Source organism: Oncorhynchus kisutch, linkage group LG21, assembly GCF_002021735.2.
Source record: "Oncorhynchus kisutch isolate 150728-3 linkage group LG21, Okis_V2, whole genome shotgun sequence".
Lineage (NCBI taxonomy): Eukaryota > Metazoa > Chordata > Actinopteri > Salmoniformes > Salmonidae > Oncorhynchus > Oncorhynchus kisutch.
In genome coordinates, this window is record NC_034194.2 from 38,230,795 (window position 1) to 38,244,733 (window position 13,939).

The 13,939-nt window shown below is 43.8% G+C and overlaps 1 protein-coding gene across 1 annotated transcript in view; it reads right to left on the reverse strand.

The window, feature by feature from the left end:
• Positions 1 to 3,444: 3,444 nt before the first annotated feature.
• Positions 3,445 to 13,939, reverse strand: part of LOC109881279 (poly(A) polymerase alpha-like) — a 28,697-nt gene continuing 18,202 nt past the window's right edge. The window contains exons 11-20 of the mRNA XM_031800884.1: positions 13,817 to 13,937; positions 12,376 to 12,460; positions 9,150 to 9,203; positions 8,834 to 8,953; positions 8,050 to 8,159; positions 7,735 to 7,856; positions 7,280 to 7,555; positions 6,796 to 7,116; positions 5,808 to 5,879; positions 3,445 to 5,488 (exon numbers count right to left, since the gene is read on the reverse strand). Coding sequence (XP_031656744.1) covers positions 5,393 to 5,488; positions 5,808 to 5,879; positions 6,796 to 7,116; positions 7,280 to 7,555; positions 7,735 to 7,856; positions 8,050 to 8,159; positions 8,834 to 8,953; positions 9,150 to 9,203; positions 12,376 to 12,460; positions 13,817 to 13,937 — 1,377 coding nt within the window. The 3' untranslated portion in view covers positions 3,445 to 5,392. The remainder of the gene's footprint in view (positions 5,489 to 5,807; positions 5,880 to 6,795; positions 7,117 to 7,279; positions 7,556 to 7,734; positions 7,857 to 8,049; positions 8,160 to 8,833; positions 8,954 to 9,149; positions 9,204 to 12,375; positions 12,461 to 13,816; positions 13,938 to 13,939) is intronic.

Genomic DNA, 13,939 nt, shown 5'->3' on the forward strand with positions numbered 1-13,939 from the left:
TTGATGAGGACAGCACACAGAACAGTTATTTAACACATCTCTACGGAGGACCGTTTGTATGGTGGAGTAGCATTTGAAATAGAATGGACATTCCTATGCATTTTCTATGGTGCAGGGTCACTGCTGCCGACGATGAGGATCCATCTGAATTAGCCTAGCTAGCACACATGCACTGCTTTTAAAGTGATGCAATATGAACAGCCAGTAAAGACAGGCAATACGAACAACCATAGTATTCTTTACCATTGACCGAACGCACCGAGTCACGGACACGGCTTGCTGTAAATACATAGGACCTATAGTCAAAGTTAGACCCCTATATACATTTTTAATTTAATTGTACCTTTATTTAACTAGGCAAGTCAGTTAAGAACAAATTCTTATTTTCAATGACGGCCTAGAACTGGTCAGATCACAGTGGGTTAACTGCCTGTTCAGGGGTAGAACTACAGATTTGTACCTTGTCAGCTCAGGGATTTGAACTTGCATCCTTCCGGTTACTAGTCCAACGCTCTAACCACTAGGCTACCCTGCCGCCCCAGAGATGTGAATGCAAACATCTGACCATATTGAAGCAATACATAAACTAAGGATAAACATGATCTGGGAGTGAATAAACTGGTGTGTTTGTGTCCAATCAAATCTATTCCAAAGACAGACTGACCACCTGCTGAGTAAAGAGGAAGACTTCTGTTCCTAAGCAACAACACACTCTTACAAGCTCTGTCTAACATCTTGGGGAATTCAGACCGGCTCGGGATGCAGATAGGAGGATTCGGAGGCACACAGGAATAACAACAGACTACAGACTACAACTTTAACTAGGACAAGTTATGAGCATGCTCTCTGCGTAGCCAGTTTCCAGTCTTTTACATTTCTGTTGTGATATTTCAGAAACTGTCGTCTGACTTGTGGGACTACACTCGGAGTATTCCAGTCTCTTCAGCTACTAGGAGACTGCTCCCTGGGTATACCAGTCTCTTCATCTACTAGGAGACTGCTCCCTGGGTATACCAGTCTCTTCATCTACTAGGAGACTGCTCCCTGGGTATAGCAGTCTCTTCATCTACTAGGAGACTGCTCCCTGGGTATACCAGTCTCTTCGTCTACTAGGAGACTGCTCCCTGGGTATACCAGTCTCTTCATCTATTAGGAGACTGCTCCCTGGGTATACCAGTCTCTTTGTCTACTAGGAGACTGCTCTCTGGGTATACCAGTCTCTTCGTCTACTAGGAGACTGCTCTCTGGGTATACCAGTCTCTTCGTCTACTAGGAGACTGCTCCCTGGGTATACCAGTCTCTTCGTCTGCTAGGAGACTGCTCCCTGGGTATACCAGTCTCTTCGTCTGCTAGGAGACTGCTCCCTGGGTATACCAGTCTCTTTGTCTACTAGGAGACTGCTCTCTGGGTATACCAGTCTCTTCGTCTCATAGGAGACTGCTCCCTGGGTATACCAGTCTCTTCGTCTACTAGGAGACTGCTCTCTGGATATACCAGTCTCTTTGTCTACTAGGAGACTGCTCTCTGGGTATACCAGTCTCTTTGTCTACTAGGAGACTGCTCTCTGGATATACCAGTCTCTTTGTCTACTAGGAGACTGCTCTCTGGATATACAAGTCTCTTTGTCTACTAGGAGACTGCTCTCTGGGTATACCAGTCTCTTTGTCTACTAGGAGACTGCTCTCTGGATATACCAGTCTCTTTGTCTACTAGGAGACTGCTCTCTGGGTATACCAGTCTCTTTGTCTACTAGGAGACTGCTCTCTGGATATACCAGTCTCTTTGTCTACTAGGAGACTGCTCTCTGGGTATACCAGTCTCTTTGTCTACTAGGAGACTGCTCTCTGGATATACCAGTCTCTTTGTCTACTAGGAGACTGCTCTCTGGGTATACCAGTCTCTTTGTCTACTAGGAGACTGCTCTCTGGGTATACCAGTCTCTTCGTCTACTAGGAGACTGCTCCCTGGGTATACCAGTCTCTTCGTCTACTAGGAGACTGCTCTCTGGGTATACCAGTCTCTTCGTCTACTAGGAGAGTGCTCTCTGGGTATACCAGTCTCTTCGTCTACTAGGAGACTGCTCTCTGGGTATACCAGTCTCTTTGTCTACTAGGAGACTGCTCCTTGGGTATACCAGTCTCTTTGTCTACTAGGAGACTGCTCTCTGGGTATACCAGTCTCTTTGTCTACTAGGAGACTGCTCTCTGGGTATACCAGTCTCTTTGTCTACTAGGAGACTGCTCTCTGGGTATACCAGTCTCTTCGTCTACTAGGAGACTGCTCCCTGGGTATACCAGTCTCTTCGTCTACTAGGAGACTGCTCTCTGGGTATACCAGTCTCTTCGTCTACTAGGAGACTGCTCTCTGGGTATACCAGTCTCTTCGTCTACTAGGAGACTGCTCTCTGGGTATACCAGTCTCTTTGTCTACTAGGAGACTGCTCTCTGGGTATACCAGTCTCTTTGTCTACTAGGAGACTGCTCTCTGGGTATACCAGTCTCTTTGTCTACTAGGAGACTGCTCTCTGGGTATACCAGTCTCTTTGTCTACTAGGAGACTGCTCTCTGGGTATACCAGTCTCTTTGTCTACTAGGAGACTGCTCTCTGGGTATACCAGTCTCTTCGTCTACTAGGAGACTGCTCTCTGGGTATACCAGTCTCTTCGTCTACTAGGAGACTGCTCTCTGGGTATACCAGTCTCTTTGTCTACTAGGAGACTGCTCTCTGGGTATACCAGTCTCTTTGTCTACTAGGAGACTGCTCTCTGGGTATACCAGTCTCTTTGTCTACTAGGAGACTGCTCTCTGGGTATACCAGTCTCTTTGTCTACTAGGAGACTGCTCTCTGGGTATACCAGTCTCTTTGTCTACTAGGAGACTGCTCTCTGGGTATACCAGTCTCTTTGTCTACTAGGAGACTGCTCTCTGGGTATACCAGTCTCTTCGTCTACTAGGAGTTGAGATACTTAAGAAGCAAAAAGGAAATGTATTTCCTACTTCATACATTTACTTCAGATTTACAAATAATTTAGGATTTTTTTTCTTAGATTTCACTGTAATGTGGTAAATCAAGTTAAAAAGTAAGATTTGTGATAAAACATCTGATAATATAAGCACTGCCATTTGAACCATAGGTCTCATATAGCACAAATCAACAACCCAGGACTTCCCCAACTCGGTCCTGGGGCACGTTCTGGTTTTGCACTAACACTACACAGCTTATTCAAAACCATCAATCTTTAATGATTAGTTGATCAATTGAATCAGCTGTGTAGTGCTAGGGCAAAACCCGAAACGTGCACCCCTTCAGTTCCCGAGGACCCGAGATGGGGAAACAGCCGGGGTAAGAAAGAGTCTGCTGGGGTGTTATGCTTGTAACATCCTGCTGAGTTTTTCCTCACGCAGTCGTGGCGCACTTTGAACAAGAACACAAGCATATCTTCTCAACAGGGCAGACCTTTATTAGTAAAAAAAAGAAGGAAAAAAAAAGTACAATACCTCCATCCTTACAAATACGCCTAAGAAAAAACCCAAAACGTTCAACTGAAAAAAGAAGCATTGTAAGAACAGGGGACATGACATTTAAATGGTAATTGAAGAGAAACATCTGTACATGTTGATTAACACACTGTAGGTTAACAGTGGTCTTCAGATTCATCATCACCATACAAGTCCACACGGTTAGCACAAACTAAATCCAAACAAAAGTATCGTTTTGTTAATACATCTAGAAAATATTGAGAAAGTTAAAATGTTAAAAGTCAGGACACATTGTTTTTAAACTTAAAAAATGAAAAAAATAATCTTGTTACTTTGTTTGCTAATCCTACTAACACATTTTAAACCCGTTGACTATACCCACAAAGTCCACATCCATTACGACGTGAACAAGAAAATCCTAAATTAATAACCAACAAAGACAATTGGTTTTTACGAACTAAACCCTCTATGCAATGTAAGAATAATTATCTTCATTCAAATCGCACCATTTTATGCAACAACAAAAAATAAACTAAATTCACAGAAAGATCCAGTCTATTCTAAGCAAAAGAAAAGCATTGTTTTTCATCATTTTAATGTTATTGTACAAGACAGACACTAATGGTTACTGTACAATGCATGTATACATAGAACAAATGTAGTTTCTATGCCCATTCTAATCATTTTGATTCTATAACAATGTATATCTGAATGCTTCAGTCAGACACCAGACCACCTCTCTACCCTACACTCGGCCTACAGCACTCTGCTACTGCCTTTTCTTACTGTAGCAGTCCTCGGACATAAATCACAGATAATCTCAACGTTAGCGTGAATGTAGAAAGATGACTAAACTCTTAACTCCTTTTTTTTGTCATCTCTAGATTATAAACATGCATCCTAGACAAGAGAAACTACGCCATCCTGTTCACAGAGACATTCTGAGATATTCAGTTTTTTTTTTTGGTCAAAGTTATTGTGTTGTACATGTACACAAACCTGATGTAGCTCCAAGCGTGTAGCTGCAGGCGATGACAGCGTGGACATCTTTATGATGCGCCCCCTCATTTCACTACCTGTATACCCTGAAGCCCACCTCATATCCCAACAGTTACCTGACAGACAGCGACTACCTGTCCGTGGATTATAGACTGATACAGAACGGCAGCCGATTCCCTTTATATAATGACCAGGGTTATAAGTAGTGGACTATATAGGGCCTCCAAGCCAGTTCCACTTTTCATCGGTCCAGTCTAAAAAGGGGATTGATTTAGACCTGGGACACTAAGACGTGTGCAATTAGTTACCAGGTAGAATAGAAAAGCAGCAGGCTCCTCGTAGGGGTCAGAGTTTATTAACCCTGCTATAGGGAACAAGGTATCATAACCTGTAGTCATCTCTAATCCGTTATAGAAGACCGGAAATAACAGGTTCGAACTGGCGTACGTGAGCACGTCTGTCTGTCTGCAGAGTCACAGTGACATCTTTGTGCTACATTCTACTCCTTCCAGCAGCTCTGGAAGAAGTAGGATGAAGATGCCTAAATGGTTAATGTGAAGACACAGGGGAAGGTAAAGCTGATCCCAGATCTGTGCCTATGGGACAACTTTAAATTTAACCAGTAAGGTAGAGGTTGGAAGCTGCCTGGGAGAATCCAGTAGAAGGGCAACATCGCCCTCTTGTGAAGATAGTTGCAACTACGCCCTGCATGTCAACTGACAATGTCCCTAGTCGAGAGAGCGCTGTCTGTCTAGTCGCCTGTGCGTCCGCCCTGTCTGTCTATCTGTCTATGTGTCTGTCTGCAGCACTGTGGGCATTCCGTGGCAAAGGACAGAGGACAAGTAGGTCTTAGAACATCCACCGTAGCGGTCAGGGGTCAGGGAGGCTGGATTGGTGCGTCTGTCTGGCCTCTCCTACCTGCTGAGACGAAGCTTGATAGAGTTCTTCACCACTGGAATGGGATTGGCTGGCAAGAGAGGCACGTCAGACAGATCCGTACTCACCATTCTCTGAGGGGAGAGAGAGATTATTAAGTTGTTGTTTGGCTGCAAAATTCACAATATAAAAAACAGACCAAAGTGGAGAAAATTACCTGTAGCCTACCTAGAATTAAATATATATATATATATATAAATGAGAGAGAGAGAGAGAGATACTCTTTTGTGAGTGTAATATTTCCTGTTCATTTCTGATAGTTTATTTCCCTTTTGTTTTTGTCCGTTCCACTTGCTTTGGCAACGTAAACATGTCTCCTATGCCAATAAAGCTTTTTGAATAGAAAGAGAGAGAGAGAGAGAGGGATGAGAGACACAAAAGGAGAGCTGATACCGTAATGTTTGCCTCCATCTTCACTTCCCCTTCAGAAGCCGCCATCTCCTCAGATATACTGTCCTCATTCACCTGGCAACACAAGGGCCCACAGAACAGTTTATCACATCTATCATTGACCTGGCAACACCAGGACCCACCGAACAGTTTATCACATCTATCATTGACCTGGCAACACCAGGACCCACCGAACAGTTTATCACAACTATCATTGACCTGGCAACACCAGGACCCACCGAACAGTTTATCACAACTATCATTGACCTGGCAACACCAGGGCCCACCGAACAGTTTATCACAACTATCATTGACCTGGCAACACCAGGGCCCACAGAACAGTTTATCACAACTATCATTGACCTGGCAACACAAGGGCCCACCGAACAGTTTATCACAACTATCATTGACCTGGCAACACAAGGGCCCACCGAACAGTTTATCACAACTATCATTGACCTGGCAACACCAGGGCCCACAGAACAGTTTATCACAACTATCATTGACCTGGCAACACAAGGGCCCACCGAACAGTTTATCACAACTATCATTGACCTGGCAACACCAGGGCCCACAGAACAGTTTATCACAACTATCAATCACCTGGCAACACAAGGGCCCACCGAACAGTTTATCACAACTATCATTGACCTGGCAACACCAGGGCCCACAGAACAGTTTATCACAAGTATCAATCACCTGGCAACACAAGGGCCCACCGAACAGTTTATCACAAGTACTAGGCCGGGGCAGTACTAGGCCGGGGCAGTACTAGGCCGGGGCAGTACTAGGCCGGGGCAGTATACCGTATACCAAGGTATTTGGAAAAAGCCACAAGATGGTTTTTCAACACCATCCAAACTATTTATTTGAAGTTTTTCAATAAATGTGAATATCTGTAGTCAACTTCTGCAATACAATAGGAGACGCAGAGACATAAAAATGGTATCCATACATGAAATTGGGCCATGATGATAAGCTTGTTGTGTACCTCAGAGGTGCCCCCCTCTCCCTCTCCAACGCTAGCTGCACCACTATCCTCTGTCTTTGTCTCTGGGACTATGGAGGGGTCCTCCATCTGGTGCTCCTTAGGGCTCTTCTCCTCCAGCATCTCCTGGTTAGGGGTCTTGTGGGCCACTGGGGGACCTATGGTGGGGGGAGGAGAGGGGGTCTTTTGGGCCACTGGAGGACCCATGGTAGCGGGAGGGGAAGGGGTTTGGGGGGCCGCAGGGGGACCCATGGTGGGGGGAGGAGAGGTGGTCTGGCTGCTGGGGACGGAGTCTCCTGAGGTCTGTCTCTCAGTGGCTGACTCCTACAGGAAACAGAGGAGAACATTGTCAAACAGGATCAATAACTGGAGTCTACTGTCCCAAAATGGCAGCAACAAACACCTGCAACAACAACAAACCTGTACATGGTGTGTACATTCTGTAAACTCCTGGCTGCACAATGGCAATTCATATTGAATAGAATACCTCAGAGTCTGATTTTAACCTCTTCCTCTCTTCTTGCATAGGGGAACCAGGTCTCTTCACAGCTGGCGGACTCATAGTGGAAGCTTGGATCTCTGGTTGGCTGGCTGCTGCCGCGATGGGACTGGGAGGGGGACCTAGCGGGCCACTCTTCACTGGGGTTGACGTGGGCACTGCGGCTGACAAGGCTGTGGGGGAGGGCACTGACATGCTGTTGTCACTGTCGAGCGATAGGTCCAGACTACTGTCATTCATCTGACGAAGCCCCTCTGTAGAGTGCTGGAGGACAGAACAAAATGACACAGGTAACAGGAAGCAGGCAGTCAGCGAAATTAGACTCAGAGTATCTGTTCCACTTCTAGAGTTAAAAACACCAGCTGAAGATGCATATCTGAATGGTCAATAACATACATAGGTTGATCAGAGGTGGAGGATAAGGAAATGGGAGTCTGTCGTACCTTTCTGCGTTTGGGCATGACCAGGCTGGGCAGTAGCTGATGCAGTTGTCTCTTCTTCACATGCATGGCCTGGATCTTCATGTCTGCTTCAAACATCTTACTGCTGATCGCCTGGCGATACACTGCAGGAAACATTTAGAAAATAACTAGGATTATGGTCCTTGTTATAGAACATTAGCATCAGTTTGTGTCAAATAATAGATACAATAGATACAAAGAGAGAAAACAGGACAAAAATCCAAATCTGGAACGTTTCTAATTCTACATCCCATGGCGTTCCCATGGCGTTCGACTGTTTGAGTGAGATGATCATACCAGTGTCAGTAAAGGACTGGATGTCAATGGTCAGGTCAACGTTGAGGTTCTCTGATGTCTCCATCTTCTTAAAGATAACCCCTATCACCCACATGGTGCTGACCTCCTCTCTGAGACAGACAGAGACACAGAGAGAGAGAGAGACAGAGAGAGATACAGAGAGAGAGAGAGAGAGACACACAGAGAGAGAGAGAGAGAGAGAGAGACAGGGATAAAGAGACCGAGAGACACAGAGAGAGTGAGACACGGGGATACAGAGACACAGAGAGAGAGACACGGGGATACAGAGACACAGAGAGAGAGAGAGAGAGAGAGAGAGAGAGAGAGAGAGAGAGAGAGACACACAGAGAGAGAGAGACAGAGACACAGGGATACAGAGACAGAGAGAGAGACACGGGGATACAGAGACAGAGAGACACAGAGGGAGAGACACGGGGATACAGAGACACGGGGATACAGAGACACAGAGAGAGAGACACGGGGATACAGAGACACAGAGAGAGAGACACGGGGATACAGAGACACAGAGATACAGAGACACAGAGAGAGAGACACAGAGAGAGAGACACGGGGATACAGAGACACAGAGAGAGAGACACGGGGATACAGAGACACAGAGAGAGACACAGAGAGAGACACAGGGATACAGAGACACAGAGAGAGAGACAGAGACACACAGAGTTATAAAAGAAAGAGACCTTGTCCATGGTCAAGTAAGAGTTTGTTACAATCTTGCATAAATAAATGAAATGAATAAAATGGCCCAGCTCAATAATAAACTCACTGCTCCCTGCTTTCCTTGGGTCCAGGGAATGACTGGGGGTTGACATGGGCCAACGTTATGAACTCATTCTTCTCCAGGTTTCCCACAAGGATCCTGATCTTAGACTCAACTAGACCAACCCTGCAGGGACAGAGAAAACAGTACTTTTAGCAATCTATTCCCAAACAGTAGTCTGATAAAAGACCCATCTTTTGGCTTTAGGAGCAACATTGAAACAGATTAAATGCAAAACATGTTACACACCAGGTCTCCACCCCTCATCATCTAATGCTCATCAAGGTTTTTCCAGTTTGTATATGCTTTTGTCAATACTCACCATTCCAGGTGCTGCTTCTCGGTGGGGGCGCTTGCTAGCAACACAATATAATGCCTTGGAACATAAGAGACAGAACAATACCATTACACCCTAAAAGACAGAGGCCAGGCAACGAACCCAGGCTAGGAACCCAGGCAACGAACCCAGGCTAGGAGAGAGGCACTGAGAGGCCCGGATCAGATCGTCACCGCTCTCACAGCATGTCATGGAAATATATATATATTTTTTTAAATATATTAAAAACACACTTCTCTCAAACTGCTACAAACTACAGGACTAATACCAAACTGTGTGTTAAGGCAATAAATGATAGACACACAAACGTCAATAGTCTACGTGATACTGTCTTACAGCAACTCGTCACAGTATCAGCTACAACTGCTCCACAGCACATCAAACTAGTCAGATAAAACCAATAGAACACAATAATTTACTCTCCAAATCATCATGTCAGAGAACGAACCTGATTCAGTCTAGAAAACATATGTTCCACAATATTAAAAAGTATCTGGATAGTCACTATTATACTAAAACTGAGCAAAACTAGTAGTCTGTCTGTGTACAATCTACAAGTTCTCTCTACGCAGTTACCACGGTAGCCCCATAAAGTTCTCTCTACGCAGTTACCACGGTAGCCCCATAAAGTTCTCTCTACGCAGTTACCACGGTAGCCCCATAAAGTTCTCTCTACGCAGTTACCACGGTAGCCCCATAAAGTTCTCTCTACGCAGTTACCACGGTAGCCCCATAAAGTTCTCTACGCAGTTACCACGGTAGCCCCATAAAGTTCTCTACGCAGTTACCACGGTAGCCCCATAAAGTTCTCTACGCAGTTACCACGGTAGCCCCATAAAGTTCTCTCTACGCAGTTACCAAGGTAGCCCCATAAAGTTCTCTCTACGCAGTTACCACGGTAGCCCCATAAAGTTCTCTCTACGCAGTTACCACGGTAGCCCCATAAAGTTCTCTACGCAGTTACCACGGTAGCACCATAAAGTTCTCTCTATGCTCTGTGTGGAACAGCTCTTCCTTGCATCTTGTTCAAAACCACCTCACTGTTCGTCCAATCACAGGAGCTTGTACTCTGATTATTTCCCATGAGGTTACAATATTATAATAGTTTTAAAATGACAAGTAGATGATAACGGGAAGGATAGTTTTTCATTTTCAGGCCACATTGAAAATAATAAAAAGGTCTGAGCCCGGGATAAAATGACAGATTTATTTAAACAACAGTACAGAGAAACCAGTAAAATCAGCAGGACGCCACCCAAGCCAGCAGGATGGTCTGATTCTGAAATCTATTAACCAAGCCTGATGTGTAAGAGTCTAACCTGGATGACAATCAAAGTGGAATTACTCCTCTAATGCTCCTGTCCAATCCACAGGCTGGATGTATTTATTCACTTAAAATGATCATCCATTTTTTTTCAGGCTCTCCAGTGCTATAAAAGGCCAGAATGTCCTGTTGTATTGTCTCCTTTTCTCAGCCAGCAACCCAGAGGAATAGGAGTTGTGTTTAAGGCAAGGTGTGCTGTCAACAACCCAGAGGAATAGGAGTTGTATTTAAGGCAGGGTGTGCTGTCAACAACCCAGAGGAATAGGAGTTGTGTTTAAGGCAGGGTGTGCTGTCAACAACCCAGAGGAATAGGAGTTGTATTTAAGGCAGGGTGTGCTGTCAACAACCCAGGAGGAGGAGTTGTGTTTAAGGCAGGGTGTGCTGTCAACAACCCAGAGGTGGTGTGCTTAGCCAGGGTGTGCTGTCAACAACCCAGAGGTGGTGTGCTTAGCCAGGGTGTGCTGTCAACAACCCAGAGGTGGTGTGCTTAGCCAGGGTGTGCTGTCAACAACCCAGAGGTGGTGTGCTTAGCCAGGGTGTGCTGTCAACAACCCAGAGGTGGTGTGCTTAGCCAGGGTGTGCTGTCAACAACCCAGAGGTGGTGTGCTTAGCCAGGGTGTGCTGTAGGCAATATAATCAACATTTTTCTGGACAAGAAAGGGTGGATGGATCAAACTGATTTGCCAGAAGACTGAGGGTATTTTACATCAAATGGAGCACTCCAGTAATGGACCATTTTGGTAAATGAAGGAGAGGATTGGATCACTAAACTTTCTAAAGAACACTTAAGACAACAGGGAGGGGATTGGACAACAAAAACGCTCTGCATTGTGAAAATAGGTCTACACGTTGATTGGGAAACAAAACGCTCTGCATTGTGAAAACAGGTCTACACGTTGATTGGGGCTGCAAAAGGAGCAATGCCTCCCTTTCAATGACAGTGCCTCTTGGGTAACAGAACTGTGGCCACTGTCCTATCATCATGCTCTTGCATACCACTGATAAACCAATTAAAAACATATCTAGCTATGTAAGCTATCTAAGAAAGTGTTCTTAACTGACTTGCCTAGTTAAATAAAGCTGAAATGTACAAATTAAAATGTAAATACATTTCTCTACACACAGATTTCAACACAACATTTCTCTATACACAGATTTGAGCAGAACTGCTAAGTGACAGTGGAATCCAGGATGTGAGTTAGTGATTTGGATTCATGTATAGAATTCAACTGAAAGAATGACGCTTTCATTTTTTGGTGTTCTTCACACGGCTACTGGCTAATGCTACTGCAACAATTTACGGATTTATCGTGATTAAAAAAAACTCAAATAAAAAAAAACATGTCTACAAAATCAAGACTAACAAGAAATACATTGTGCAAATTGTGAACTAAAGCATTTTATTGGGGATTTGATAGGACAATATAACAAGACAAGGAAAACCAGGAGATGGTTTAATATAGGAAACTGTACAACTGAAGTACCTACCTTTTAGTAAAATATACAAACATCAAATATTGAGTTGTGCTTACATTAGAGGCACAGACTATACTAAATATTACTGAGACACTGGGCTTCAGGCCCTGCATAACGTTAACATAGTATTTGCGTTTATGATAATTGTTTTGTGAATCAAAGAGGATGCTTAGGTAAGAAGAAAGATTATTTTGAGTCTTGTATGAAAGCCTGAAGTGTATATTTAATAATTACAAGTAAGTCAAACTGAAGGAGTGGATTACATATACAATTGAATATAAAAAAGACGAAAAGGAGAGCTTCACATTTACTGAAAAGTACGTTGGTATATTTAGAAAATAGAAACCTTTATTGAAATAGTTGGTTTGTCTCACCATGTGTGTCCCACAGGATAAGCTGCTTAATACATACTTGTATTTCTGAAAGAAGTTTGGTGCTTCAAATAGTTTGGACCACTCTGCTTTATTCTGCAAAATTTCATCTGTGATGGACAGACCTGTGGGAGGAAGGAAACCTTGTTTACCAACAGGGAGAAGGAGGAAGGAAACCTTGTTTACCAACAGGGAGAAGGAGGAAGGAAACCTTGTTTACCAACAGGGAGAAGGAGGAAGGAAACCTTGTTTACCAACAGGGAGAAGGAGGAAGGAAACCTTAGTAACCAACGAGAACCAAAGGGAAACTTGTTAACCAAAGAGAACCAAGGGAAAACTACCATCGCTCAGTTAGACTGCTCTATCAAATCATAGACTTAATTAGAACATAATAACACACAGAAATATGAGCCATAGGTCATTAATATGGTCAAATCCGTAAACTATAATTTCGAAAACAAGACGTTTATTCTTTCAGTGAAATACAGAACCGTTCCGTATTTTATCTAACGGGTGGCATCCATAAGTCTAAATATTCCTGTTAACATTGAAGGTTGTGCAATGTATGTCATAATTACGTAAGATTCTGGCAAATTAGGCAGCCCAAACTGTTGCCCTGACTCTGCGTGCAAGAGAAGTGACACAATTTCACCTGGTTAATATTGCCTGCTAACCTGGATTTATTTTAGCTAAATATGCAGGTTAAAAAATATATACTGTGTAATGATTTTAAGAAAGGCATTGATGTTTATGGTTAAGTACACATTGGAGCAACGACAGTCCTTTTTCACGAAGACGCACCGCATCGATTATATGCAACGCTTGACATGCTAGATAAACTAGCAATATCATCAACCATGTGTAGTTAACTAGTGATTATGATTGATTGTTTTTTATGAGATAAGTTTAATGCTAGCTAGCAACTTACCTTGGCTTACTGCATTCGTGTAACAGGCAGGCTCCTTGTGGAGTGCAATGTAATCAGGTGGTTAGAGCGTTGGACTAGTTAACCGTAAGGTTGCAAGAGTGAATCCACGAGCTGACAAGGTGAAAATCTGTCGTTCTGCCCCTGAACAAGGCAGTTAACTGACTTGCCTAGTTAAACAAAAGGTGTAAAACATTATATAAAAATAAATAAATAAAATTAAAATCAGCCAAATCGTTGTCCAAAAATACAGATTTACGATTGTTATGAAAACTTGAAATCTCCCATTCCGATTAATCGGTCGACATCTATTAGGAACCCCTTCAAAAATAACTAAAAAAGGCCAGAATAGATGGAATTTACTTGATATGCATGCAAAACTTACATTTGACGAAACTTCCTTTTGACATCAATGTATCATTTATGTGAATGTTTGAGTAAGTTTCTCACTCAAGTCTCTGAAGTTAGGACAGTGATCTGAGGGGTTTTGTATAAAAAGAGCCTGTGGATGCAACAGTTTGTGTATGAAAGTTAGAAATCGAGACGGCCAACGGACCCTGTTTGAACTCGTCCACCATGACAGCCCGTGTGGAGCCGGAGACGTTGTAGGTGGAGTTCTGCTGGGGGTAGGCTGGTGTGATGATGGGCATCAGGTGGTACCGGTCACTGGGTGTCACCT